This window comes from Sinohyriopsis cumingii, chromosome 4 (genome assembly GCF_028554795.1).
Source record: "Sinohyriopsis cumingii isolate HCF-2022 chromosome 4, ASM2855479v2, whole genome shotgun sequence".
NCBI lineage: Eukaryota > Metazoa > Mollusca > Bivalvia > Unionida > Unionidae > Sinohyriopsis > Sinohyriopsis cumingii.
The window spans coordinates 90,736,566-90,763,872 of NC_142964.1; the positions used below are offsets into that span (position 1 = coordinate 90,736,566).

The 27,307-nt window shown below is 42.1% G+C and overlaps 1 protein-coding gene across 1 annotated transcript in view; it reads left to right on the forward strand.

The window, feature by feature from the left end:
- Positions 1-27,307, forward strand: part of LOC149801656 (chitin synthase chs-2-like) — a 152,781-nt gene that overhangs the window by 60,609 nt on the left and 64,865 nt on the right. Inside the window, exon 3 of the mRNA XM_089956824.1 lies at positions 6,863-7,087. Within this exon, the coding sequence (XP_089812950.1) occupies positions 6,863-7,087 (225 nt within the window). The remainder of the gene's footprint in view (positions 1-6,862; positions 7,088-27,307) is intronic.

Genomic DNA, 27,307 nt, shown 5'->3' on the forward strand with positions numbered 1-27,307 from the left:
AGATAGCTTGCAAGTTTGCAAGAGAATTATCAGTCTTATTATTATTAATATGATCAATCACAAGCCCATTTTCGATTAATCCGTTGAATGCTTCAAATACAATCCTGTGAACATAATACTTCTTTTTTCCGGCACCAAACATCAAATACCCCTGATTACTTACGGTACCAACCGGCTTCTTCAGTCTACGATTTCTAACAATGCCGTCGCGAGATGCCTCGTAATTGACGACCAGGGGATGCGGCTGAAATTCTTGGTCCATTTGTATAATAATACTACTTGTCTAATTTATTATTTGGTTTAATTATGAATCTTTCAACGTAGTCTTGGGGGGTTTTAATGACGAAATCGGCGGTGGGGTCAATGACGGCGTTTTTAATTCGCTTGTCATAATAGCGTTTTAGTTCCCTGTATCGCTTTCCGCCACAATTAATACACAACTGCGATTTTCCTCTTACACCGACGTGACAAACCAAGCACGGGAGGGGGTCAAGAGAACCATTACGAACGCTTTGTAAATGATACCCGCAGAATTCACCTCTACATGATTTATTGCACGGGGTTGTCGACCCAATCATCAACCATTTGCAGTGATTCATTATACTATATTCTTTCATTTAAATACTTGTTTTAATTATATGGATGAGTTTGAGAGATTAGCAGTAATTAAACCCTGGAAAAATATTAAGTTCAATCTCGATAGAGTCCTCAAGGACACACCAAAAGCGTTAATAAACGATAAAACCCTGTTGAATAAAATACGCGATTGTATCAATGAATTCAAACGTGATGGTGCATCTCATAGTTGGTCAACATTTCGAATTGATGGTGTTGTTGATGCTACCATGAACGACAACCGCGCAGCAATGATAATATCACAACTTGACGGTAAAAGGTATTTCTTCAGAGTAAAATTCATTGTCCGGGTGGAATCAGGCGATTGGATCATACGTGATAAATTTGAACCAGTTTTCAGCGACAAGAGAACAGTCACTGTCAGCCGCGACTCCAAGCCGGGGTTGTTAACCGGAATTGACAGACCATACTATGAACGAGCGTATCCTGAAACAGCAGTTGTTTATGGAATATACCCGTTAAATAAGAAACCTGATATCGGAAAACTGAAACCGATGAAACAGTCAACGGGGATAAATTGTGTAGCAGAACGAATAATAGAGCATTTTACAAATGCATGTCGAGGAAACAAATTGACTGATTTACGACGTAGCAAAATCAACCAGTGGGAACTAACCGTAAAAGAGCGTGGAGCGACCATCAGCGACATAGCGAGATTAGAAACATCGCTGAGATTTCCAATAACCGTTACAACGATAACCGGTGAAGTATTACACGAATCAAAGTACAAATCAAAGGGAGCCCCAATCAAAATTATCGATCATAACGAACACGCATGGACGCCCGCGATCACAATATTTCCACGGGATAGAACAGTAAAGTATATACCCGAAGAATTCCTAGGAGAAGAATTCTCCAGGGATGGGTTTCTCGCGGAGAGGAAACTATTTGATGCTATTGCCTACTTGTGTAAAAACGACCCTGTATCAGTGTGGTTACTTCGCAGCGCTGAAAACGATGCGGATACCTTTGATCAGTTTGTAAGACCAAACGGTGAATTATATCGCACTGAAGCGTTTCACAACAGGATGAAAAAAACCGCCATGGAATTTGAAGAGCATGATGAACAACTGCTAACAAATTGTTTTACAATTCCATCGGTTGCGGCTCATGTTGCAGCAAGGAAAAATGCGTGGAGACCAACACGCAAGGAATTTCTACCGGATGTACAATCCAGTTGTTTGGAATACTATCACGGTGGACTATGGAACACTAGATACAACCGCGACGCTATGATTTCCGTTGATATGGTTGCCTGTTATCCAGCGAGTTTTCTCGGGTATGGATCCGCCGCTGAGTATTTCAAACGATTTGGACATCCCAGTCATGAAATGACTCGTGTTGCTATTAATGGACCACTGCCTGATTTTGATTTAACCGGATTCGCTCGCATAGTATCATTTGAATTCGCGGCAGGACTCCATCGCTGTTGCTATATTTGGATCGGTAGACACATGGCTGAAAAGAAGTGGCTGCCAATAGCGCTGCTACGGTATATGATTGATTGTAGCATGCTAGTTTCGTTGATTGTCAGTGACGCGATTATATCATACCGGGCACAGACTGAAGTCTGGTTACCAGAACCGGAGCGTCTAGATAGCATAATTGACGAGTCCAGAAAGCGCATTGATGCCGACGAGGAATATATCATCGAATGGTCCAGGAGGATATTTAACCAACGAAACAGAGAGGCAAAAGATCTCGGTAGAAGAATAATTGGTAAGTTTACACAAGGTGGAAAAAACCACGACTACAAACGATATTGCTCACGGCTGATTATAGATGACGCAGAATATGATTTCGTAATCAAGGACGCAGTGGCAAAAAATAGATACGTGAACTGCAAAACAGCTTTCTTGTCCAATGGAACGAGGTTGGGTACAGTTGTTACCTACAGCGATGGAGACAGCCCGGCATACCCGCATTTGAGGGCGTCTATGCTGGGTTATGCCGCTATTAATTTATTCTCGATGATAAATAGATTTCCTGACACCGCGGTTAGAGTAGCCGTTGATTCATTTTATATAGACGTAAAGTACAAGAAAAACGTAGCCGAGTTTACTAGTCCGGACGAGAGTTGGGGTACATGGAGAATTAAAAATGAAATACGACGCGATTATTCCCCGTCAGCAGATGTCACCGTTGAGAACGACTACTTACGCGGTGATAAATTATCAGAATGGTCTAATGCACCACCGTGTTCTGATCCAATTTGTAGACACAAGACGGTTTATTTAAGCGGCTGTGGCGGGTCAGGAAAGACGACTCGGGCAATTGAATTATTTCGAACGCGGGCAAGTATAATCGTGCTTACACCGACCCATAGACTAGCGCGAGAAATAAAACAACGAAATGTTGACGCCGTTACTTATCACAGCTTTTTTCGATACAGCGGCGGCGAGTGGACTCCTGATCGAATGGGTGAAAAATTTATTCCCGACATTATCATCTGGGATGAGATATGTACTGTTTCGTTAGATACTTTACAAATGTTTCTTGAGTGGTTGCTGCGCGCGAATACAGCGGTGATCATGTGTGGGGACCATGGCCAACCACCACCATTTGTCGGCGAGGGTCCACATGATTGGTTGAGCGGGTTCGTGGACTATTATGAAGAAACCGATACTGATTACCGAGCACTTGATGAACAACTGCGCGAGGTTAAAAAACTAATCAGATTACAGCCGGATAGAGTTCAGTGTGAAATAATCCGCGAGGTGATTCCGGAAACGCCGTTAAATGAATTCTGGGAAACATGGAGACCAAATGATTTAATTGTAGCGAGTAGAAAGATAGTCAGAGACACACTTCAGCGGAAGTTGTTTACGTTGCATAAGGAAAAGTTTCCAACGCGTCCAGTGCCGTTATGTTATAGACCCGCGGACACACGGCGGCAGAACATTGAAGTTGAAATTCCAGCCCCGACAGCGTCGGAGACAAAAAAACAAATTCTCGTGCTGAATGATATCGTGCTCGTTGATATCGGTGTCGTCGAGGACGCGCTACGTGCTGATAAATCCCCGTGGACGCTAGGATACGCAACAACAATACATTCCTCGCAGGGACTAACCATCACGGACACCATTGTTTGGATGGTTGATAATCGCATCGAATGGTCGAATCTAGTCTATCTTGCAGTGTCCAGAGTACGAAGGATAAATCAGCTTCGAAGAATTGTTATTGACGGAGCCGGTGACGGAGTCACTGACGAAGCCGGCGACAAAGTCACCATCGATGCAAGCGTCATTGATAGAAAACTCTCGGGTTACCGCCAACAGGATAAAAAAAAACAGCGGCGTTTTGATATTGATGCCGAATTAATAATTGCATTACGACAACAACAGAATAATCACTGCGCGAGTTGTAATTGTGTAATGCGCTGGCGTTATTCGGATAAAGACGCTCGCCAATTTACCGTGGACAGAATCGATAACAGTCTCGGTCATGTTAAAAACAATGTGAGGTTGACATGTCTTGAGTGCAATAGACGCAACGGCGCTAGTTAAGACCACGTGGGGGCAATTGAGTATCGTTAGGTATCACTTGTAGTTGCTCGCGTGTAAATCCGCGCTGAGGAGCAGTTGAATCCAGTCTATAGATCGGTGGTCTACCAGTTGATCGTGTTATCGTTGATATGTTATGTGTGGTAACACTCCAAATAGGATCGGTAGCCCTTTTTTTACCGCCTTCAAGCTCTCCTGGTTCATATAGATATCTAACAGTGACATCGCCAAGAATCGGCTTAGAAACGCTATTTATTTTTAATTTTCCGGGTATATACTCGTATTTAATCGCGTCGCTGGGCTTCATGTTGATTGCTCGGGTAATCTCGTTATTTAACGCTGCAATTACGCCTGGCAACCTTTTGACCCATTCACGAGATCGTTTTTCCTGGATGAATTCCTTCGCGTATTGATATCCAAATAACCGTTCAGCGAGAGTCCGATTGAATCGTTCAACAATTGCCTGATCACGATGTAGCGCAGTATGACCTCGTCGTACCGCGACGCTATGATGTTTCAGCGTTGATAAAACAGCGCCGCGAAATTCACTACCGGGATCAACTTGTAATAGATTTGGCCAGCGCAGAGAACCTCTTTGATAAATTCTTTCAAACGCAGCGGCTACTTCAGTTGCTGACTTTGTTTTTAACGGCTCCGCTTGTTTGTATCGACTCGCAACATCAACTACGGTTAGCGCGTATTTGTAACCGTTGTCATGCGGCAAAAATAGTATATCAGCCTGATGAACTTCATTAGGTACGCTGACATCAAAGCGCGAGAAGTTGATTTGTTTAGGCGGTGGTAGATAGATTTGCCATATAGCCTGTTTGGATAACCAATTAGCCGCAGTGGCCTTTGTTACTTTTGCAGCGCTTGCAAGCTTACCAATTGCGGCCTTCCCCTTCCAGTATCCTCTCGGAGAATAATAGATGAATTCCATGTTGTTATTATAAACGCTAGCGTTTTCAATTACCAGCGCCAGAAGCTCCGCTTCCAATCATTAATTTACCTTTCATAGCCGATTTTACCAACCATGAGGCCAATTTTTCTTTGACGGATTTATCAGGAATAGCATTTAACGCGTGAATTAATTTTACGTCCGCGATATGACGCTGTTGCAGATCGCTACTTTTGTAAGCAACATCATGAGCATGACACGCCTTATCGATAGCGTTTATTGGATACTCACCGGGTTTGGGCTGATTTTGATCATCGAGTCTGATATCTAATCGTGTTCCGGGGCCACAGTAGCTATATCCTGGGAGGTGCTTTTCTCCTGGATACTTTGCCCACGGTGTTCCGGGGAGTTTTGATAACCTGGCTGCAATATCACCTCCTCGCTTTTTTTTAAAACATCCCCGGGTTTAATAGAAATAAATCTAAATTTCTTTGTACCGCATTGTGCACACTTACCAGTAAGGGCTGATCTGTTATTTCTTGTTGTAGCGGTTGTCATATCATTTGTGCCAGTACGTACTCTACACTTCACACAATATAGATCCATAATTTATGTATAGAGATATGAATATAATTGATTTTTCGGCGACTAAAACAAGAGAACCAGTTAAGCATGTTGCAGCGTTACCAAACTCGATCCGGATGATTATCATCGGACCATCTGGATCCGGCAAGACGCAATTGTTACTCAATTTAATAATGAGATGGATGAAGTGGGATAAGTTGTATTTGGTTGCTCCTAGCGTAGATGATCAACGATGCTACGAGGTGTTGAAAGATTTCAACGAGAATGCATCAGCGATCGCTAAAAAAAATGTTATTGAGTTTATTACAGATATCAATGATGCACCAGGTATTGATGATATTGATGGCGACGTTAACAATCTAGTCGTGTACGATGATGTTATGTTAGACAATCAAAAAAACCCAGCTAGGATATTTTCCAGAGGCAGGCATAAAAACACTGACGTGATATATGTCACTCAACGGTATACTCAGATTCCAAAAGTAATCAGAGATAACTGTAATATTCTTGCTGTATTCAACGGCGTTGATACACACACGCTACGAAATATTTGGCAGACATGGTGCGGCGGTGACATGGACTTCAATGTTTTTCGAAACTTTTTTAGTCATGCTCAGTCGACCCCACATGGATTCGTAACGATAAATTTACATGATCCTCGGACACGATATCGTATCGGACTTGACCAAATATTCGGTTAGTTGTAAATAATTTTCATTGTAAATAGCCACTTAGCAGCAGGGGGGGCGATGACATCGACGCGATCGTCGATGTGCTTACCGGACGCTGACGACGCTGGGGATCGGCGCGCAGAAGGTGTTAATTAAACCAAATAACGTCACCATCGTGTAGGATGGACCGACGTCGTTTTTTTTTTACTAGCGCTGATTACACCGGATCCGCTGACTGCAGAAGTAATAATTAAGCAAAATAACGATTGGACAAAATGTCCGATTCGCCCCCCCCTGCTGCTGAGATTCTGTCAAATGATGTTTCAGGTTGAAATGGAATAGCAATGATGCCATAAATGCCATATTAATATTCATAACATGGGATGGGTCTGGTGGGGCAACATTCACTACATGAAGATGCCTGTGTGAATTATTCCAAAGGGGTGAAAATATAAAGACCTTTCTGAGAAGGTAATATTTAGTTTGAAAGAGTGGAAAATTAGGACTAAAGTTACAATTATTTTGGCCATGAAATGAATGAGATTATAATCTGCTTTTTATTTGAACAGCATCATCAAAAGTACGAGCGAGAGTGCCGGGATGAACAGCCCCCACATGTGTTCTGGACCGCCAGCCGGGCTTATCTGAATATGATAACTCAAAAAGAGTCGCAATGCATCCTCGTCAACGGAGAATCTGGGGCCGGCAAAACAGAATCCAGCAAATACATCTTCCAGCATCTTGTAAGAAAGGGGAACTGCATCATTCCAAACCTCACCGACAGGCTACAAAAGGTGCAAACAGTCTTCTCCCTCTTGTAATTAATACTCCACTAAACTCGTTCTTTATTCGTCTCGTATATATGTTGAATGCATCTCTTTTCACATAAACATTATGTGTGTGGGGGTGGGGGGTATCAGTTACAGAAGTGTTGACTGAGATTACCTTGGGATAAACTCCTGAAGAGAGTTACTTCTCTAGCCCACACATCTGTTTATGTTATGTTCCTATAGCTATATTCGCTAGTCTGGATACAATAGTTGTTTTTTGTATTATGCCCAGGTTTACCGTATATGTATAGGTGGAGGGATTGGATCTGCGTTTTCGCCCATACGGGCATGTACGTCTATAAGTTCAAAATTTCATCATAACTCAATTTATATAATGCAAAATTATGGCATGCATAATACATACTATCAAGTATTTTATAAAATATTTAATCATTATATACTGAGAATTAATTTAAAAATGCACTTTCATTTTTAACGAATTAGTAAACTTAGTTTTATCATATTAGTTTATACTTTCACTATTTAAATTATTCTGTAAATTATAGTAATATAAAAATATTCTTAACTAATTGTAAACAAGGGGACATAATTATAAAAAACACAGGATTAATGAATGTCATATAGTGTTTTTGAATTTAGACCTTTTGGATATACCGTATTAAGACGGTGAATCCAATAGGTTTCCTTTAGCAGACGTTCCATTTCAGAATCAGTTATAACTATAGATTGGAAGGAGAAATATTGCAAAGTATGGGAAATTTTGTTAAAATGTGCAACAAGAGGAGTTGAAAATGATTGATCGATATAATTTTTTGTATATCTGATCTATGTTGGTTCATATGTTTAGATGTGTTGACTGGTTTGTCCAATATATTGGATGCCACATTTTTTGCATGTGATCAAATAAATAACATTTGATGTTGCACAACGCATATTAAAAGTTTTTTTCGTATTATTACTATTGAAAGAAGTATTTTCATTAATAAAATAACAGAGCGAACATCTAGGTCTATTACATTTATTTGATGATCCTATTTTTTTTTTCTAATTTAGAATTAGTTAGGAAATCTTTAAGATTGTTAGTTCTTTTATAAGCAAGTGTGGGTTTGCTTTCTTGTAGCGATTCAACACTTGCTTTGCATGATTATTTTAATAAATCCCAATATTTATTGATAATTTTACCTATATTAGGCAAACTTGGATTATATTCAGTAACAAAAGGAATGATATCTTCATTTCTATTTTTGATTTTACATTGTAAAGATTCAAGTTGTGTAAGAGAAGATACTTTTTGGAAAGCAGTATTAATGATGTCAATAGGGTAATTTCTATTTAAAAAATGCTGACCTAACTCTGTCAAAGATGATTTAAAAACAGCGTCATCCGAAATAATTTTTGCTTGACTATATGGTATCCCGTTTTTACATGATTTACGATGGCATGAAGAATATTCAACATATTGATGAATTTTGTGTTTTTAACATGAACCATGGTAGTAAATTCATTAATTTCATTTTTCACGACATCTACATCCAAAAATGATACTTTAGTTTAGATACATTGAATGTAAATTTTATTGTTGGATGTAATTTGTTTAAACTGTCTATAAAATAATAAAGGTCTTCTAATGAATAACTCCAAATCATAAAGATATCGTCTAAAAATCTTAACCATACATCTGGTTTTAAGAGACTCTTTAGAAAATCATTTTCTAATTTTCCCATAAATAAAGATGCATAAGCAGGTGAGTAGTTAAGTGGGTCACTTTACCGTCAATGGGAATTAGCATTACAAGACCCCTTGGGCAACTCTAGCGTCAAGGGAAATTTAACATGGAGAAAAATCGTGGGCAACTCTAGGGACAATGGGAATTCAACATAGAGTTTGGGTCTGTCTAGGGACAAGGGAAATTAACATGGGGAATAGAGTTTGGGCTTTTGAGATTTTTTTTTTTTTTTTTAATTTTTTTAAATTTAAATTTAATTTTAAATTTAAAAAAAAGGGGTAGGCAATGAAAAGGCTATCTCTTTTCGAGAAATATGGCTGGCCCTGAAAAGGGCCTTTGGGTTTATGTTAATATTAATATTAACATAGATGGCATCTGTCACATCTTCTTCTTCTTCTTCTTAAACTCCTTCTAACTGCCGGTCCATACACAAGTACCCTCTTGAGACATCCTTGTCTTTCTATGTAAACTCTCCTCATCCATTGACTAGTATCTGTCCTATCAACAACAGTCCACTTGGACCTGACATACATGAGCATGTCCGTCCTAAACATCATGGAAGACACAAGGGTGGATGACTCAACTGTGGTCCACATCTTGAAGCGACGAGAATAGGTGAATCAATGCAGTGAACTGCGCTTATTTATAGGTACAGGAAGGATTGAAACGGATTGAATTCATTCACCAATCCGAACACGCGTTACAAAATTCAGTCAACTCGCATCCAATCCGAAGAGAGCAGTCTGTGACGTCACGTGGTCTATATAGATTCGTTAGCGCTTGTGTGCAGTCAATCTATGCGACAGTGATTCAACATGACGGAAACTCAGAAAACGATCCATTGGGGTGCACCAGCAGGGGAGACTGCCCAAGGGAACCCGGACTTACTTTCAGAAGAGGTACATTGGGATTTTGTGGATTTTCTTACCTCGCAAGAATTTGTTTCGGAACCTTCGTTACCTTCTTAATTACCGCAAGTGGAGAATTTTAGACAGAGACAGAAAGAAGAATTGGAGAAATTTATGCAACGACAAAAGGAAGCGGAACAAGCTTTTCTCCTGCAGCAACAGCAACAGCAACAAGAAGAGGTAAGAAAAAAACAACAGCAACAACAGCAAGAAGAAGTAGCAGCAAAGAAACAAGAGGGTGAAAATCAAACGGCTACGGTACTGTTGGACATTTTAGCAGAGTTAAGAAGTCTGAAACAAATGTATCAGACTTCTTTATCACGACCGAAGAGAATACGACCTTCCCGAGCTAAACACGCCAACCCTGTGACTAAGCCTGTCGTACCACCCTTAGTGATTTCAACCCAATCATCAGAAGTAGGCCTTGGCCGTGGCAAAGGCTTAAGGCAGTTAAAGTTGATTGGTTAAACTCACTCCTACACCATAAAGAAAAAGGCCCTTTTCAGGGCCAGCCACATTTCTCGAAAAGAAATACAATTTCAATTTGCCAATAACTCAAAAATAAACCCACCCATTTTACCATTATAGTACGTGTCTGTGTATGAGTGCGTGAGTGTAGCTTCTTATTTTAAAATCAAAACTCAAAGACACTTACCTTATATCATTCATGTATTCTTTTATCCATTTTTTTACAATCCAATTCACAATTCACCACAGAACACTTTAAAAAGTTCGCACACTTCTTCTTTTTCATTATTTAGTCTCTCTGTTTTTTGAATTTCTTCACCGTTTTTTCCTCATTTTCTTCCCTTCTTCTTTTCTTCTCCTGTTTCTTTGCCTCTTTTAAATAGAATTGTCTTCTTTCTTCCTCTTCTTCCTCTGAAGAATCCCTCTCTTCTTCCGAAGAATCCCTCTCTTCTTCTGAAGAATCCTTCTTTTCTTCTGACTCCTCTTGTTTCTTTTTTGGGCAATCTGGAGACCAATGTCCTTTTTCTTTACAATAATAACAGGTATCTTGACTTTTGTCTTTTTTAGCCCCTGTTTTTTGACGGTCTGGACACTCTGAAGACCAATGCCCTTTCTTCTGACAGATATAGCAAGTATCTTGACTTTTATCTCGAAAGGAAGGAGAGTAGTCTGTCGGCTGGTCTGAAGAGAATTTTCTAATGACCCCTCGCAAAGCTCTGACGAAACGTTCCATCTGGGTAGTCTCTTCCATCGTTGTGCTCAGCTTGAGAGTGAAATGAATAGTGAAAGGACAAGACACACACCCTTTTTATATACGCTGGTTTGCCAAGACTATAAATTAGTCTATGGTGTTTAAACTTGAGTCATTTGACGTTTTGCACTCAAGATGAAACGATCCCATTCATTCGAGAAGAAAGAAGAAGAAGAAAGTAAGAGGCAGAAACGTGATCTATCGCCTCGTACCAGGGCTGAAATCTTGGCACAAATTCATGCCAGTGATTTTGAAGAGGACATGAGTGAACCAGAATCCGAACCCTCTAAACCAAGTTCACCACCCTTAGTCAACCCTGAAAAGTACTATTCCATTCGAGAGACGGAAAAGCGCTCCTCTAGAAAATTTAGAACCACGGCTTACACCTACAGGGTGAAGTTTAAAGATTTCAAGTCCGACGTACCCTTGGAGAAAGCAGAAGGGTTTATCACCGAGATGTGGGATTCTTTGCTCACCGCACTCAAGCGACAATGTCAAGCCAAAGAAGACGATCGCTTGACACTATCCATAGATCACGACGGTTTGAAATCCCCTGTTTGGATCGAGTTTAGCAGACCCGCAGAACTGACCCCTTCCAAAGTCATGGACAAGATACAACACGTACAACAATCTAATGACCAGTTTGACATCACCGATGGTAAAGCCACACTGAAAATGGCCCACGTCTCTCCTCCTCAAGGGACAGGACGCAAAAAGATGTTATTGGTGGACGACCTTCGCAACACCAAAAAGAGTCTCGTCCGAATTAACAACCCTCAAGACCAGATGTGTTTACCAGGGCCATCGTGGTGGGACGAACCTATGCCAACAAGAACGACACGGTAGAATGGAAAAGAACCTGGAACACTATTCAACAATCCGACCGAGCCAAACAACGAAATGAAGCAGAACTCCTGTTGCAACAAGCTGGCCTGTCCAAAGACACACCCTGTGGCATTCCTGAGATGCAAAAATTGCAAGATGCCCTAGCTCCACGCTACACCTTGAAAGTGCACCCTCAAGAAATGCGCGGGTCTCTGTTGTTTCGAGGCCAAGACTTTAAGGACGGAAAACACATTCATGTTTATCATCACGATGACCATTTCGATACCATTACCAGTATCACCGGATTCCTGGGATACAGATATTACTGTGAGAAATGTGACTATGGTTATAATAATCAAGAGCAACACAAGCATTGTGGATGGAAATGCCCAAGATGTTTGGCCTCTCCACCCTGTCTGAGCGAAGAACCAGTGCCTTGTTCGACTTGTCTGCGCACGTTTGTCAGCCCTACCTGTTACCAACAACATTTGAAAACACAAAGTTCACAGAAGAAATGTGCTTGTCAACTCCTGAGATTGTGCCCTACGTGTAGACAAGGCATACGTACCAACAATGCCAAGGCACATGTATGTCGAGGAAAGAAAAAATGTCACATTTGTCACCACATCGTGGACTTGGAACACCAATGCTACGTGCAAAAATACCAACCCCCACCAGAGAAAGAGGACGGTCACAAGAAGAAAGGCAATTTCATCTTTTTCGATTTCGAATGCATGCAAGAGACTGGCATTCACATTCCTAATTTCTGCGTGGCTCATCGAGCGTGCGAGAAGTGCATTCAAGAACCTATCTTCAGTCATTGCCCTCACTGCAGCAAGATTCCTGGAGGACGTGAAAAAATCTTTCGGGGACCAAACACGTTAGCCGATTTTGCCCAATGGGTCTTAGACCCCATCGACAAGACGTGGAACCAAGAGGACATCGAACGTTACGGAGATTGTCATCGTCATGCCACGGTGATGGCTCACAATTTCTCCGGATACGATGGACAGTTTCTTCTCAGATACTATACGGAACAAGGCACCGAACGTCCTAAAGTGATTTTGAACGGAGCCAAAATCATTTTCATGCAAGTGGGACAAGTACAGTTTAAAGATTCGATGAGTTACTTGGCCATGCCTTTGAGCCGAATGCCTAAAACGTTTGGAATCACAGAAATGGCTAAAGGGTACTTTCCACACTTTTTCAATACGGAAGCCAATCAACATGCCGTTCTACCCCATTTACCTGAGGCTCACTATTACGACCCCGACAACATGCGTACCGAACAACGAGAAGCTTTCTACGCTTGGCACCAAGCTCACGCCTCGGACCCCTTCGACTTTCAGGAAGAAATGTTAAAGTATTGTCGTTCCGACGTGGACATTTTACGGCGTTGCTGTGGAAAATTTCGAGAACTGTTCATGGAACACGGAGGGGTCGATACTTTGAAAGAAGCTTGCACCATTGCCAAAGCGTGTTCCTTAGTGTACCGCCAACGATTCATGCCTGAAAACACCGTGGCTGTCATCAGTCCTCAAACGACCCACTATGTCAAGCGTCAATACTCGGTCAAAGCCCTACGTTGGTTACATTACTTGTGCGACAAGGAAGACAAATGGATTCAGCATGCCCGCAACGGAGGAGGCGAAATGACCATTGGAACGTATTCGGTAGATGGCTGGGACTTAGAAAACCCCAAGATCGTGTACGAGTTTAACGGTTGCTTATTTCACGGATGTCCCGTCTGTTACCCTGACCGTGACACTAAAAATCAGTTTTTGCAACGAACCATGGAAGACTTGTACCAGGACACTTGTCAGCGACGCCTAAAGTTAGAACAGCAAGGATACCAAGTGGTGGAAATGTGGGAACACGAGTACGATCACCGTTTGAAAACCGATCCCGAGTTTAAACGCCTCGTGGAAAGTTACCAGTTCATGGACCCGCTGAACCCGAGGGATAGTTTGTACGGAGGAAGGACCAATGCCACCTGTTTGCTGTACCAAGCCGACGAAGAGAAAGGAGAAGAAATCAAATACTTGGACGTGTGTTCGCTGTATCCCTACGTGTGCAAATATTGTCGCTTTCCTGTAGGGCACCCGCAATTGTTCACGGAACACATCGACCTGAAAAACATTCGACAATACGAAGGCTTGATCAAGTGTAAAGTTTTGCCTCCCACGAACCTATACCATCCCGTCTTACCTCACCATTGTCAAGGCAAACTGATGTTTCCATTGTGCCGTACTTGTGCCGAAACGTGCAACCAGGACCAACCTTGCCATCACAGCCAGTAAGAACGTGTCTTGAAGGGAACCTGGGTCAGCCTGGAATTGTTCAAAGCTCTGGACATGGGATACCAACTGTTAGAAGTGTACGAAATTTGCCACTTTCCCAAGACACAACAGTACCACAAGGGTGACCCTACTCAGAAAGGCATTTTTGCCGACTACGTGGATGCCTTTTTGAAACTGAAACAAGAAGCCAGCGGCTATCCTTCCTGGTGTCACACTCCCGAAGACCAAATACAATTCAAAGAGAAATACTACGCACAAGAAGGCATCTCTTTAGACCACATCGAGAAAAACGAAGGCAGGCGATCGTTTGCCAAAGTGATGTTAAATTGCTTGTGGGGTAAAATGGCACAACGACCGTGTTTACCCAAGACGGAATATTTGACAGAACCTTCCCGCTACTTCCAGATGATTCACGACAAAACCAAATACATGAAACACGTGGACGTCGTTCGAGAGGATTTGATCTTGGTCAATTACGAAGAAGATCTGGACTTTGTACAAGACGACCCTTTTGGAAATGTCATCATTGCGGCTTACGTGACAGCTCATGCTCGCTTAAAATTGTACGAAGCTTTAGAACTGTTAGAAGAACGCGTCCTGTACTTTGACACGGACAGTTGCATTTACATCCATCACCCGATTCAACAGCACCCTGACATCGAAGGAGACCGTTTAGGAGCCTGGACAGACGAGCATCCCGACGACAAGATTCTAAGTTTCGTCAGTGGTGGTCCCAAAAATTACGGCTACGAATACCGGGACAAACAAGGAGAAGTGCACACGACGTGCAAAGTGAAAGGACTGACTCTGAATCATCGTACCAGTCGAGTGGTCAACTTTGGGGTATTGAAAGAAGCCTTGCAATCGGGAGAGGATGGAAACTTTAAAGTGACCACCTATCAACCGAACAAGATTGTACGTTTACCCACTCACCACATCGTCAGTCGACCCTTGGAAAAAGTCTATCAAATTGTATACCAGAAGCGAGTGCGACTTCCCAATCATTTCACCTTACCGTACGGTCACGTCGGTATTGGTCTGTATATGAAAAGGAACCCTAGGCAAGATCGATAGTTCATTGTTCATTGAAGTAACTTACCATGTCGTTGACGAAGAAGAAACCAGATTGGTTAGGAGTCAAATGTTGGACATCACCGAGACCAGGGTTTTGAGGCTTGGACACAAGAGGTGGCCCAGTATGCACGAGAGTTATTCAAGGAAAAAAGTTACTTTTCAACCTGTGTTAGTGACGGTGCCAGAAGAACCCGTCACCCAGGACAGGACTGTCGTGGACAGAGCTGAAAGACCCTTTCGGGAGGACACTTGTGTGACCTTACCCCTACTATAGAACTGGTTAGAACTTTACCCAAAACATGTTGTACAGACACTTGTGTTTATTCCACGTTCATGGTTATCATGTGCCTTTTATTCTTGTACTTAAGCCTTTGGCTTTTATGCATTTTTGTCTTTCGTATTCATGTTTGAAACATTCAATAAACGTGTTCTGAAAAAGTATATAACTCTTGTCTTGTTTGTTTTTTCGTGTCACAAGTGACATTTCTCACACCATGGCTACCTCTGCTGTCTCTGCTCCCTCTTCCTCTACTGTCAAAGTCATCGACGAACACTTAGATCGTGCCAGTTGGGAGGCTTTGTATCTTCGCCATCCCTTTAACATGCTCATTGCTGGACCTAGCGGTTCAGGCAAAACCGAATTCGTCAAACGTTTGATCGAACATAAACATCATTTGATCGATCGACCCCCTCAACGAATCGTGTGGTGTTACAAAGAGTGGCAATCGGCGTACAGCCTCTTGCGAGAAAGTCAAGGCGATGCCATCGTGTTTGTGGAAGGCATTCCTAAAGAAGACGACGGCATCGTCTCTGACTCCCGTCTAACCCATTTGGTCATTTTTGACGACATGTTAGGAGAAGACGAAGAAGAAATTAAACTGTGGTTCACGCGCAAAGGGCATCACCGTAATGCCAGTGTCGTTTACATCACCCAAAATTTGTTTCAACAAAGTAAAGCCCATCGCACCATCAGTCTCAATGCGCATTACGTGGTCTTGTTTAAAAGCCCTCGAGATAAATCGCAAGTGCAAGTCTTAGCCAAACAGTTAGGAACGCCTTGGCTGACTCAGGCGTACGACGATGCCACTCAAACGCCACACGCCTATTTACTCGTCGATTTGAAACCTACGACTCCCGAGGATTTGCGATTTCGTACCCACTTGTTTCACCACTGGTGCCAAGACGGAGGGCCTGTCCTGTACACGTCTCCGTCCTCGACTTCATTTCACTCCCCATAAAAAAATCTATAAAAACCTCAGACCCTTTTTCGTCTGTCTCACTCTCAGTGCGAACATGACGTCCCTTCAGTCGCATCTTCCCGTCAAATTGATTCGTGCCTTGTATGGCATCAGTCGAGAAAAAGATCCACAAACACGAGCTCGTGTCTTAGAAGCTAGTCTCAAAGAAGTCTTACGATGGTTCACGGTGACGGCACGTCAATTACTCCAAGGAATCATTCAGATTCCTCATCAAACCAAACGCTTTTTCGATCGAAACAAAGTCGCTTTGGTCCAACTGGCCGATCCCCGCATCGACACTCAAACCAAAAAGCAAATCATTTTGAAACCTGGAGGGAGCGGTACTCTAGGAGGGGTCATCATTCGCTCACTCTTAAGATGGGATCCTAATGCCCCCAAAGTTATACCCAAGACAAAAGTCCAACGAAGCCCCAAGAAGAAAAAGACCAGGTCCCCAAGGAGAACTTCTCCAGAGGCAGGACCCTCCTCTGACCAGACACCACCCCGGAAAAAGAAAAGAAGCCCCCAGAAATAGAAAAGTCCACAGAAAACTAGTCGCAAGAGAGGCACTTCGGCCAGGACGCAACCTTACACTCGCAAACCACGACCTGCCACAGCGGTGACTGCGTCTCCGGCAGCTTCACGTTTGTCCACTTCTCCGTTAATGACACCCAGAACTGAAGAGTACTTGGAGACGTTGATCACACCAAGAACTTCTCCGTTGATGACCCCCAAAAGAACTTCCCCAGTGGCAGGACCTTCCAATTTAGTGGCAGTGGCTGCTGCTCACGAAGTACCTTCTCCCAAAATCAAAGTTCAAGAAAGATCGGGCATGTTACAAAGTTTACTGGATTTGTCCAAGCAAGAACTGGCTCGATTTAGTCCGTTGCGTACCCCTGCACGACGTGTCATGCCTGTCCTCAAACTGATACGACGTAAAGACAATCAGTGGCGACGCGTTCCAGTATAAAAAAGGCCTGTGACCAAGTCGGGTATCAGTGTTTTTTCGGTGCTCCTGAAGACTCAAAGATGTCACCCTCCAGAAAACCCCAAGGAAAGAAAAGGAAAGGACTGCCACCACGTTTAGCCAAACATGGGGACATGTTATCTGTCCTGTCCAAAGCTTCTCCACCCCTACGAAAAAAACTCATTCAAACGGCCTCCAAAGAGGTCATCGATACCGTGTGCGAATGTTGTTTGAACGTTTTGAAAGGCACGATCCCTTTGTCCAAACACCAGAAACAATGCTTAAGCAAACATCGTCACGTTCTTCGCCAAATGGTTCGAAAGAAAATTCCCATTCGTCAAAAAAAGAAGATGTTAGTGCAACGTGGAGGTATTTTACCTCTCTTGTTAGGCCCCATACTGAAAGGAGTCTTGGGAACCATGTTGGGAGGACTGGTGGGAGCAAGATAAAAAGGCCTTCGGAAGTCCCAAGATCTCAGAATCGACCCCTGACAACCCCATGGAAGGACGAAAACTAGCTTTAGTGCCTTACAAACGATGGATGGAATACCATCGGTGGCAAGAACAACGCACCCCGCATTTACCTCCCAATCCCCATTTGAGCGAGATGTCCCAGTTACAACACGAATTGCAGTCCTTGATGGATCGCCAAGATTTGTCCGAAACAGAAAATCGCAAAAGTACGGTCAACTCTTGCAACGACTGCAACTCTTTCACCAGAAAGCTTTAGACGAAACAGCTCTACCCACTCTGAAAGATTTTAAGACCTTGATGAAAAGTCCAGCACCATCACCAGTACCAGTACCACCAGTACCCGTGACCAAGACAGAAAAAGGAGAAGAAGAGGAAGGGTTTCAAACTCCACCAGAAAAAGTACGCAAGTTAACAACACCACCTACCTCCAGAATTGGATGGATTAAAAAGATGATGGCCACCCCTTCTTCCTCACAAGAGAAAAAGAAAGTGAAGACAGAAGTGAAGACAGAATGAAACAAGAACCGATATCCCCTGCTCAGACATCCTCCTCCTTCTCTTCAACACCTATTGCCGGTCGCACACACAAAGCATTGCAATCCAAGAAAATACCCCAAGAGAAAAAGAGTAGCCTCTTCCAAGAGTGGGTACCTTATTGACACACCAACCAACACAAAAAAAATTTTAAAAAAAATGGAAAGAGTCTTAGCCAGCATTTACTACGATCCCTCCCATCCTGCAGGTTACGCAGGAGTTCAAAAATTGTATCGTGCTGCCAAAACGCGACTGAAAAGTCTCCGTTTGCCTCAAGTGCAACGATGGTTACAAGAACAAGCTACCTACACTTTACACAAACCCATTCGACGCAAGTTTGCCAGAAGTCGCACCCGAGTGGAAGGCATCGATCATCAATGGCAAGCCGATTTAGCCGATGTCTCTCAGTTGGCCAGTTACAATCGTGGCTACAAATATTTGTTTTGTGTCATCGACGTCTTTTCCAAATTTGCCTGGGTCGTGCCCTTGACTTCCAAATCGAGCAGCGAGTTAGTGCGAGCCCTGCAACGGGTGTTGAAACAAAGCGGTCGTCACCCTCTTCGATGGCAAACGGACAAAGGCACCGAATTTCTGAACCAAGCTTTCCAAAAAGAATTAAAGAAACGTGACATTCATTTTTTACCACCGAGAATCCCGAAACCAAAGCCAGCATCGTGGAACGTTTTCAACGCACTTTGAAAGAACGCATGTGGAAATATTTTACGCATCACCACACTCTGAAGTACATCGACATCTTACCGCACCTGGTGCAAGCGTACAACCAATCTTACCGTCGAAGCATCGGACGTGCCCCGCAAGACGTGACTCCCGACAACGAAGTGTTGGTGTTTGGGCGTCTGTTTGGTACGTCCCCGACGAGGGCTGTCCCCGAGAAAAGTGGAATGTTGGCCGTAGGAGATTGGGTGCGCATTGGCAAAACCAAACGCACTTTCGACAAAGGTTACTTACCTAACTGGACGACCGAATTGTTTCGCGTCACTGGACGAGTGCATGGCCGTCATCCTGCCGTCTATAAATTGGAAGACATGAACGGAGAAGTGCTCAAAGGAACGTTTTATTTGCCCGAGTTACAACGTGTCACCAAAAAAGAAGACGACGTGTACGACATCGAAAGCATTCTCGAACGCAGAACCCGTAAAGTGGGCAAACGACGTGTCAAAGAAGTCAAAGTACTTTGGAAAGGATATCCACCCAGTTTTGATTCTTGGATCGACGCTTCGCAAGTCATCGACTATAAAAAGAAGTGACCATCATGCCCTTTCACACAGCAGACGCAGCTACGTCGACCACTCCTCCTTCCCCTAGTTCTTCTGTGCAAGATTTACAAAAACAACCCTTGTGGGTGTGGTGTGGAGAACGTGTGCCTAAAACGCAAATCGTCTTTTTCTGCCAAATCTTCGTGGTGTATTGTGTCATCGGAGCAGCCATCGCCAATTTGAGTTTGTAACAAGGAGACAAACAATTGTGGACCATTTTATTGAGCAGTTGCATCGGTTACCTGCTTCCTAATCCCTCCCTGAAATTCGCCTCGAACGGGAACCCCGGGAACCTTGTGTCCAGTGCCAGTGCCAGTCACCACTTCAATCACAACCAGAACCCCATTTTAGACGGAGACACGCCTCTGACGTCCAGTAACCCCTCGGACAGCCACAGAACTCTGGAATTATGAGTCACCAAAACCAATTTTACTTAACTTTACCCAGTGACAGTTCCATGGAGGTGTTTCCCAAGAACACGTTGTGCTGTTACACGGCCAAATTACCTCAAGCCATCCAGTTAGATCACGAAGCCCATTGGGAAGTGGCTTTAGTAGAAATGATTCATTAGACCCAAGTCCTCAATGTCCTTCCCAATCAAAATTTTTTTGATGTGGAAGTTCATGACGAGCAAATGCAACAGTGGATGGATAGCAATGTCAAATATGACAAGAAAACCCGTACACAAAAGTACACCACCTATCACTTGTTCATTCCCCCAGGCTATTATTTTAGTGGTCAACATTTGGTCAGCACCATAACCTCCAGGTTTAATGTCGTGTTTCTGAAAGCTTTGGAGCATGTCAACAAAAGTGTCACCATGGAGTACCACAAAGCAGCTCGTCGCTTCTTGATGAAATTTGAACGGAGTAAAATCCTGTCCATTTTATTTTGTCCTGAATTGTTTGACATGTTGGGCGGAGACATGGACATGAGAAAGACCATGCTCAAGAAAAACGAATTATCCATCGTTTACGACAACGAGTCTTTTAGCAAGTTATTTCGTGCCCCGGTAGAACTGAACCAAGGACTGAATTTGATGTTCGTGTATTCCGATGTGGTGGAGTACAACGTTCTGGGACACACCTCCGTACCGTTACTGCGTGTCATTCCTTTCAAAGTAGATTCTGTCACGAACGCTGACGAGGAAGGTGGAAACACTTACCACGTCCACCGCGAATTTGTCCATCCTCACTATTTGCCTGTCAGCAAGTCGTATTTGGACACGGTCAACATTGCTATAAAAGGAGATCTGGGACAAAATATTCCATTCACCAAAGGAAAAGTCACGGTGAAACTCCATTTTCGAAAACGGTTCTCTCACGACTCGTAAGTAAGTCATGTATCCAGTGTACCGAGGGGTTGCTTGACAGCGAGGACACGGTTTAGGAGACATGTTAAAATCGGCCTTTCGTCCGGAGGCCCCAGTGTTGAAACTGATGGTGACACGCGGATTGCACGCCTTGAAAGATGCGGCATTGACGCAAGGCAAAGAATTTCTCCAAAATGTCATCATCGACAAACAAAACCCTAAAGAAGCCTTCATGAGGGCAGGCAAAAATGTCTTGCTGCAAACGGGCAAAGACATTTTAGGCCAACGAGAAACACCTATAAATGCCCTGCACGCTACCGAGTCAGGCATTCAGCAAGGACAAGGCAGAAAGAGACGACGAAGAAAACACCCTTTCACCAGACTTCAAGCGAGAAAGGCCAAGAAAAGAAGAACCGTTCGAGACTTAGACGTTTTCGATTATTGAGAAAAAAGAGACAAAAAAATGATGCACCGAGAATCTTGCGCTTGTTCCAAGTCGGAACTGGATCTGTTTGCCATGCCCCCAACGATGATGACGATGCAAGAATCCCAGTGGGTGGAATTTCACCCCGTCTCCTCACTGACCGATTCCGCTCCCATCGAGTTTGAAATCAAAGGACAGCCCGAAGATTACATCGATCTGAATAGCAGTTACTTGTACCTGAAAGTCAAAATTCTAGATAAGACTGGAGGTGCTATAGACGATGAAGCAGTAGCTCCCGTCAACAAGTTCATGCATTCCTTGTTCAGTGGAGTGGACTTGTACTTGAATAACAAACTGGTCAGTAGCAGCATGGATACTTACCCTTATCGTGCCTACCTGGAAAATCTCTTGACGTACGGAATAGATGCCAAGAACACTCATCTCAATGCCTGTGTGGTATGGGAAGCTGACGAACCTGCCAAGTTTGAAATATTGGAAACTGATGAAAAGAAAGACAACAATGATGGATTTGTAGAACGAAGAAAGAGAATCACGGGAGCCGACACAAGTTTAGAACTGATGGATCGTTTGCATTTGGACATGTGGTTGCAAGAAAAGTATTTGCTGAACGGGGTGGATGTCCGCCTGAGACTGAATCGTAGCAGTGCCGCTTTCCATTTGATGGCTGATAGTGACGGTTACAAAACCAAAATCCTAGAAGCCAGACTCTACGTACGCCGTGTGGAAGTGTTACCTAAAGTGGGAAACGACATCAGTCAGACGTTGAGTAGAACGACCGCCAAGTATCCCATACGACGCGTGGAAGTGAAAACCTTCACCATTCCCAAGGGACAGCGATCCATGATCGAAGATCATCTGTTCCAAGGACAGTTACCCAAACGTCTGATCGTTGGTATCGTCGAGAATACAGCCTTCAACGGAGCTGCCGAAAAAAATCCTTTCTACTTTCAACACTTTGGCGTGTCCAAAATCGAAGTCAGTCGCGATGGCAAGACCTTGTGTCCCGACCTTTCGAACCTGACTTTACCAAGAAGAATTACTTGAGATCGTACTTGTCCCTGTACGAAGCCACCGGACAGTTAGGAACCAATGCCAGTCACGGTATTACGTACGAGGATTATGCAGGAGGCTACGCTTTGTGGGCTTTCGATTTCACTCCAGACCAAGGCAGCGACGAGGGACATTTCCACCCTATAAAATCCGGCCAGATTCGTGTGGAAATTCAGTTTAAAGACCGAGACCCTGATGAAACGGTGAACGTCATCCTGTATGCAGAATTCGATAATACCATAGAAATCAACAGTTTGAGAGAAGTCATCCTAGATTACTAGAAACCATGGAAGACTGTTATCCCTCTTTACCTAGTGGAGAAACTTTTAGTGTTGGATTATTGTTAAAAAATGTTAGAGTTCTTGTTGTTTAGTGTTAAGTGATTTTTGAATAAAAAATGTTGTGTTTTGAAAAAAATTGTTTGATGTTATATTGTTGGATTATTGTTAAAAATGTTAGAGTTGTTGTTTAGTGTTAAGTGATTTTTGAATAAAAAATGTTGTGTTTTGAAAAAAATGCCTTTGTCTTTTGTTTAGCTATAAGAATGTTGGATTGATGCTCTTTCATTTCTTACTATCCCTCTCATGACACTCACTAAACGTTGCGACTCAAAAACCGTGTGGGGGATGTTTTCCTTCACGTCCGCGCTTTGACTTTAAGAACCGGGTTGTTTCCAGTCTAACCATCCATTGTCGACTCATCCTCCTAAGAAGATGTGCTCCAAACTAGCTACGTGAATTTGCATAGGGTCAGACACAGTCTGATACCGAAGCCAGAAGAAATAGAGAATGTGAGAATGTTAAAAATCACTGAAGACCTGATAGAAGAGCTCTTCAGAGAAGAAATGAACAGGGAAAAAGAAGAATGGACAGAGAAGTACAGACTTCAGAGACAGCAGCAACAACAAAAACAACAACAGCAGCAGCAGCAGCAACCTGAACCTGACAGAGGCTTTGTCGATTGCCGTATCGACACCAAAGAGTTCTTCTTTTCTTTCCGAAGAAGCAGACCTATTGCCAGAAAGTCTATCCTCAGAGGACATCGCATTCTTAGAAACTAAAAAAAGAATGCCATAGCAAACAAAAAAACAGCCCTTTTCAGGGCTACCCCAATACTCTAGAAAAGAAATAACAATCGATTTGCCAATGTGTGTAGGTAGAGTAGTGTGAAAATAAACACTAACTCTTTTTTAAAAAATGTGAGGGTATGTGTTTGTGTGTTAGTAAGTGCTTAAGTAAGTTGGTATGAATAGTAGATTAAAATCATGTTTTTTTTTGGTGTTTGAGGTGTATATTTGGAGTTAGATTGGATTGCTTTGCGTATGTGGATAGTCTAATGAAGTGATTTATAAAAAATTTTAAAATAGTGATGGGTAGCATAAAAAGTGAGTGAGTGTTTCTTTTATGTCCGCGCGTTGTTGTTTTTGGTCATGATGTAGGTAACATCAATTTTATGTTTTTTAGGGGGATGTTTTCCTTCACGTCCGCGCTTTCACTATAAATTGAAACTCGCTGTGCAGTCTAGCTACCCTTGTTGATTGATCAACACCAAAAATGAACACGAGACTGTCTAAACTGTTGGAACTTCATGTGCATCTGGAATATGCCAGGCGCCTGTTGAATAAACTGGCCGCGGAAGCCATTGTGGAGGAGGGAAGGATAAGAGAGGAGGAGGAAAGAAGAAAAAAAGAAGAGGAGGAGAGAAGATATAAAGAAGAAGAAGAAGAGGAAAGAAGATACAAAGAGGAGGAGAGAAGAAACAAAGAAGAGGAGGAGGAGAAGGAAAAGAAGAGAAGAAGAATAAATTTCAGAATCCCAGAGAGCGAAAATTGGGATTCTGAAGTGACATATCCTGCCTCTGCTCTCTCCCCCCAAAAAGTAAAAAGTAACTGGGGGATAAGATGTGTATGTGGCGCCAGGCCTGGAAGGTGCCACCATTAACCAGGTGTCCATGAAGTTCCAAAAAAACAGCCTTTTTCAGGGCTACCCAATACTCTAGAAAAGAAATAACCATCAATTTGCCAATGTGTAGGTAGAGTAGTGTGAATATAAACACTAACTCTTTTCTAAGATAGTGTGAGGGTATGTGTTTGTGTGTTGGTGCTTGTAAGAGCTAAGGTATGTTTGTGGGAATAGTAGATCATGGGTTTCTTTATTGTTTCTTAGCGTAGGTGAAGAGTATAGTTAGGGTTCTGTAACCGCTCATGTACGATTGTGTGGATAGTAGATTATGGATTTTGTTTATTGTTTCTTAGCGCATGTGGAGAGTATAGTTTGGGTTTTGTAACCGCTCACGTACGATTGTGTGGATAGTAGATTATGGATTTGTTTATTGTTTCTTAGCGTATGTGTTTGTGTGTTTGTGTTTGTACCCGCTCACGTACGATTGTGTGGATAGTAGATTATGGATTTGTTTATTGTTTCTTAGCGTATGTGAAGAGTATAGTTTGGGTTTTGTAAGCGCTCACGTACGATTGTGAGGATAGTAGATTATGGATTTTGTTTATTGTTTCTTAGCGTATGTGTTTGTGTGTTTGTGTTTGTGTGTTTGTGTTTGTACCCGCTCACGTACGATTGTGTGGATAGTAGATTATGGATTTGTTTATTGTTTCTTAGCGTATGTGGAGAGTATAGTTTGGGTTTTGTAAGCGCTCACGTACGATTGTGAGGATAGTAGATTATGGATTTTGTTTATTGTTTCTTAGCGTATGTGTTTGTGTGTTTGTGTTTGTGTGTTTGTGTTTGTACCCGCTCACGTACGATTGTGTGGATAGTAGATTATGGATTTGTTTATTGTTTCTTAGCGTATGTGGAGAGTATAGTTTGGGTTTTATTATATGAAATGAAAAAGTAGGGGATGTTTTCCTTCACGTCCGCGCGTTGTTTGGTCATGATCTAGGTAAGATCAATTTTACGTTTTAGGGGGATGTTTTTCCTTCACGTACGCGCTTTAAGTATAAGAACCCACAGTATTCGTCGTTCAAACCATTCTGCAAAGAATAAAAAAGAAGATGGCTTCTAACCAAATGGACAAAATACAAACATTACAAGACGTTTTAGACAACTTAGGAATGATGGAGCAGATGTTGATAAGACTGGTTGAAGACCATTATTCCTATAGTCCCGATCGTGTAAAGATGGAAATTAATAACTTAAAAAAGGTAAAGGACAAGATTAGTGGTGTCATGAAAGAGATAAAGGAGGAGAAGGAGGATGAAGAGGAAAGAATAAGAATAAGCAAATGGAACGAAAAGATTGAAAAAGAAGAAGAAAATGAGAAGAGGAAGAAAGAAGAGGAGGAAGAGAAGAAGAAAGAAGAGCAGGAGAAAAAAAAGAAAGAAAAGAAGAGAAAGAGTGTTGGAGATAAAATAAGAACTTGGTGGAGAAAAAGAAGAAACTAGAAGCAGAAGAAAACCCAAAGGCCCTTTTCAGGGCCAGCCATATTTCTCGAAAAGAGATAGCCTTTCCATTGCCTACCCCTTTTTTAAAATTTAAATTTAAATTTAAATTTAAAAAACTTTTTAAAAAAAAAAAAAAATCCCAAAAGCCCAAACTCTATTCCCCATGTTAATTTCCCTTGTCCCTAGACAGACCCAAACTCTATGTTAAATTCCCATTGTCCCTAGAGTTGCCCACGATTTTTCTCCATGTTAAATTTCCCTTGACGCTAGAGTTGCCCAAGGGGTCTTGTAATGCTAATTCCCATTGACGGTAAAGTGGCCCACTTAACTACTCAGGTGCTATAGGACTAAACGTTTTTTGGAGATAGTTTGTATTACCAAATTGAAAAAAGTTATTTTCGAGCACAAGTTTTATCAAATCACAAACATGTTCTTTTGATAGTTATATGTATATTCGTTTTCTTCAAGATAATATTTACACGCTTCGATACCATTATTGTGTGGCATATTCGTGAAATGTGAAACCACATCAAGTGTAACTAGGAATGCATTTTCAGTTAGTTTCGGTAAAGATTTCAATTTGGTAATGAAATCAAAAGTATCTTTGACATTATGAAGGTAGTGATTTCATCAGTGGTTGTAAAATGTGATCAATATATTGCGATATATTATTTGTAACTGAGTTATATTTAGAAATAATGGGTCTACCTGGATATCCTAATGGCAGTGACTTATCAACCGATTTATGTATTTTTGGTAAAATGTAAAACTGAGGTGTGTGTATTTTATTTGGGAAGATATCTAGTTCATCACATATGGAACAATTGTTTATAGAGATTTGATTAATACATTTGCTTATTTTTTCTTTAATTTCTTCAGAACGATTAAAGGAAAGTTTTGTATAATATTCTTCATCATTTAATTGTCTTTCTACTTCTTTAATATAATCCTCCTTATTCATTATTGCTATGGTGCTAGACTTATCAGCTTTTTTAATAATAATACTTTCGTCTTGTGATAAGGTACGTAAAGAATTTAGTTCTTTGTGGGGGCCCCGAGTGGCTGAGTGGTCTAAAGCGCTCTCCGTTACGGATCACTGCCATCTCACCTCTGTCTGCGCCGGTTCGGGTCTCGAATTCAGCCAATGTGGGTATGTGAGAAAGTTTGCCAGTAGCTTCTCGTGGGTCGGTGGTTCTTTCCGGGGTTTTCCCGGGTTCTTCCTCCACCATTAATACTGGCCGATATGTATAGCCTATCGTGTGCTGAAAATGGCATTAAACCCCACAACAAAATCAACAACAACAAAGTTCTTCTTTAGATATGTTTGTAAAATGTTTTCTTTCAGTACTGTTATATAAAATTTCTTGTTTAGTTGCTTCAATATAAAAATCGACATGAATATCTCGTCCACTAGAAGGTGTAAATGATGATTCTTTTTTATTGAAAAAGGGCTTATTTTGTAGATGGAAACTGCT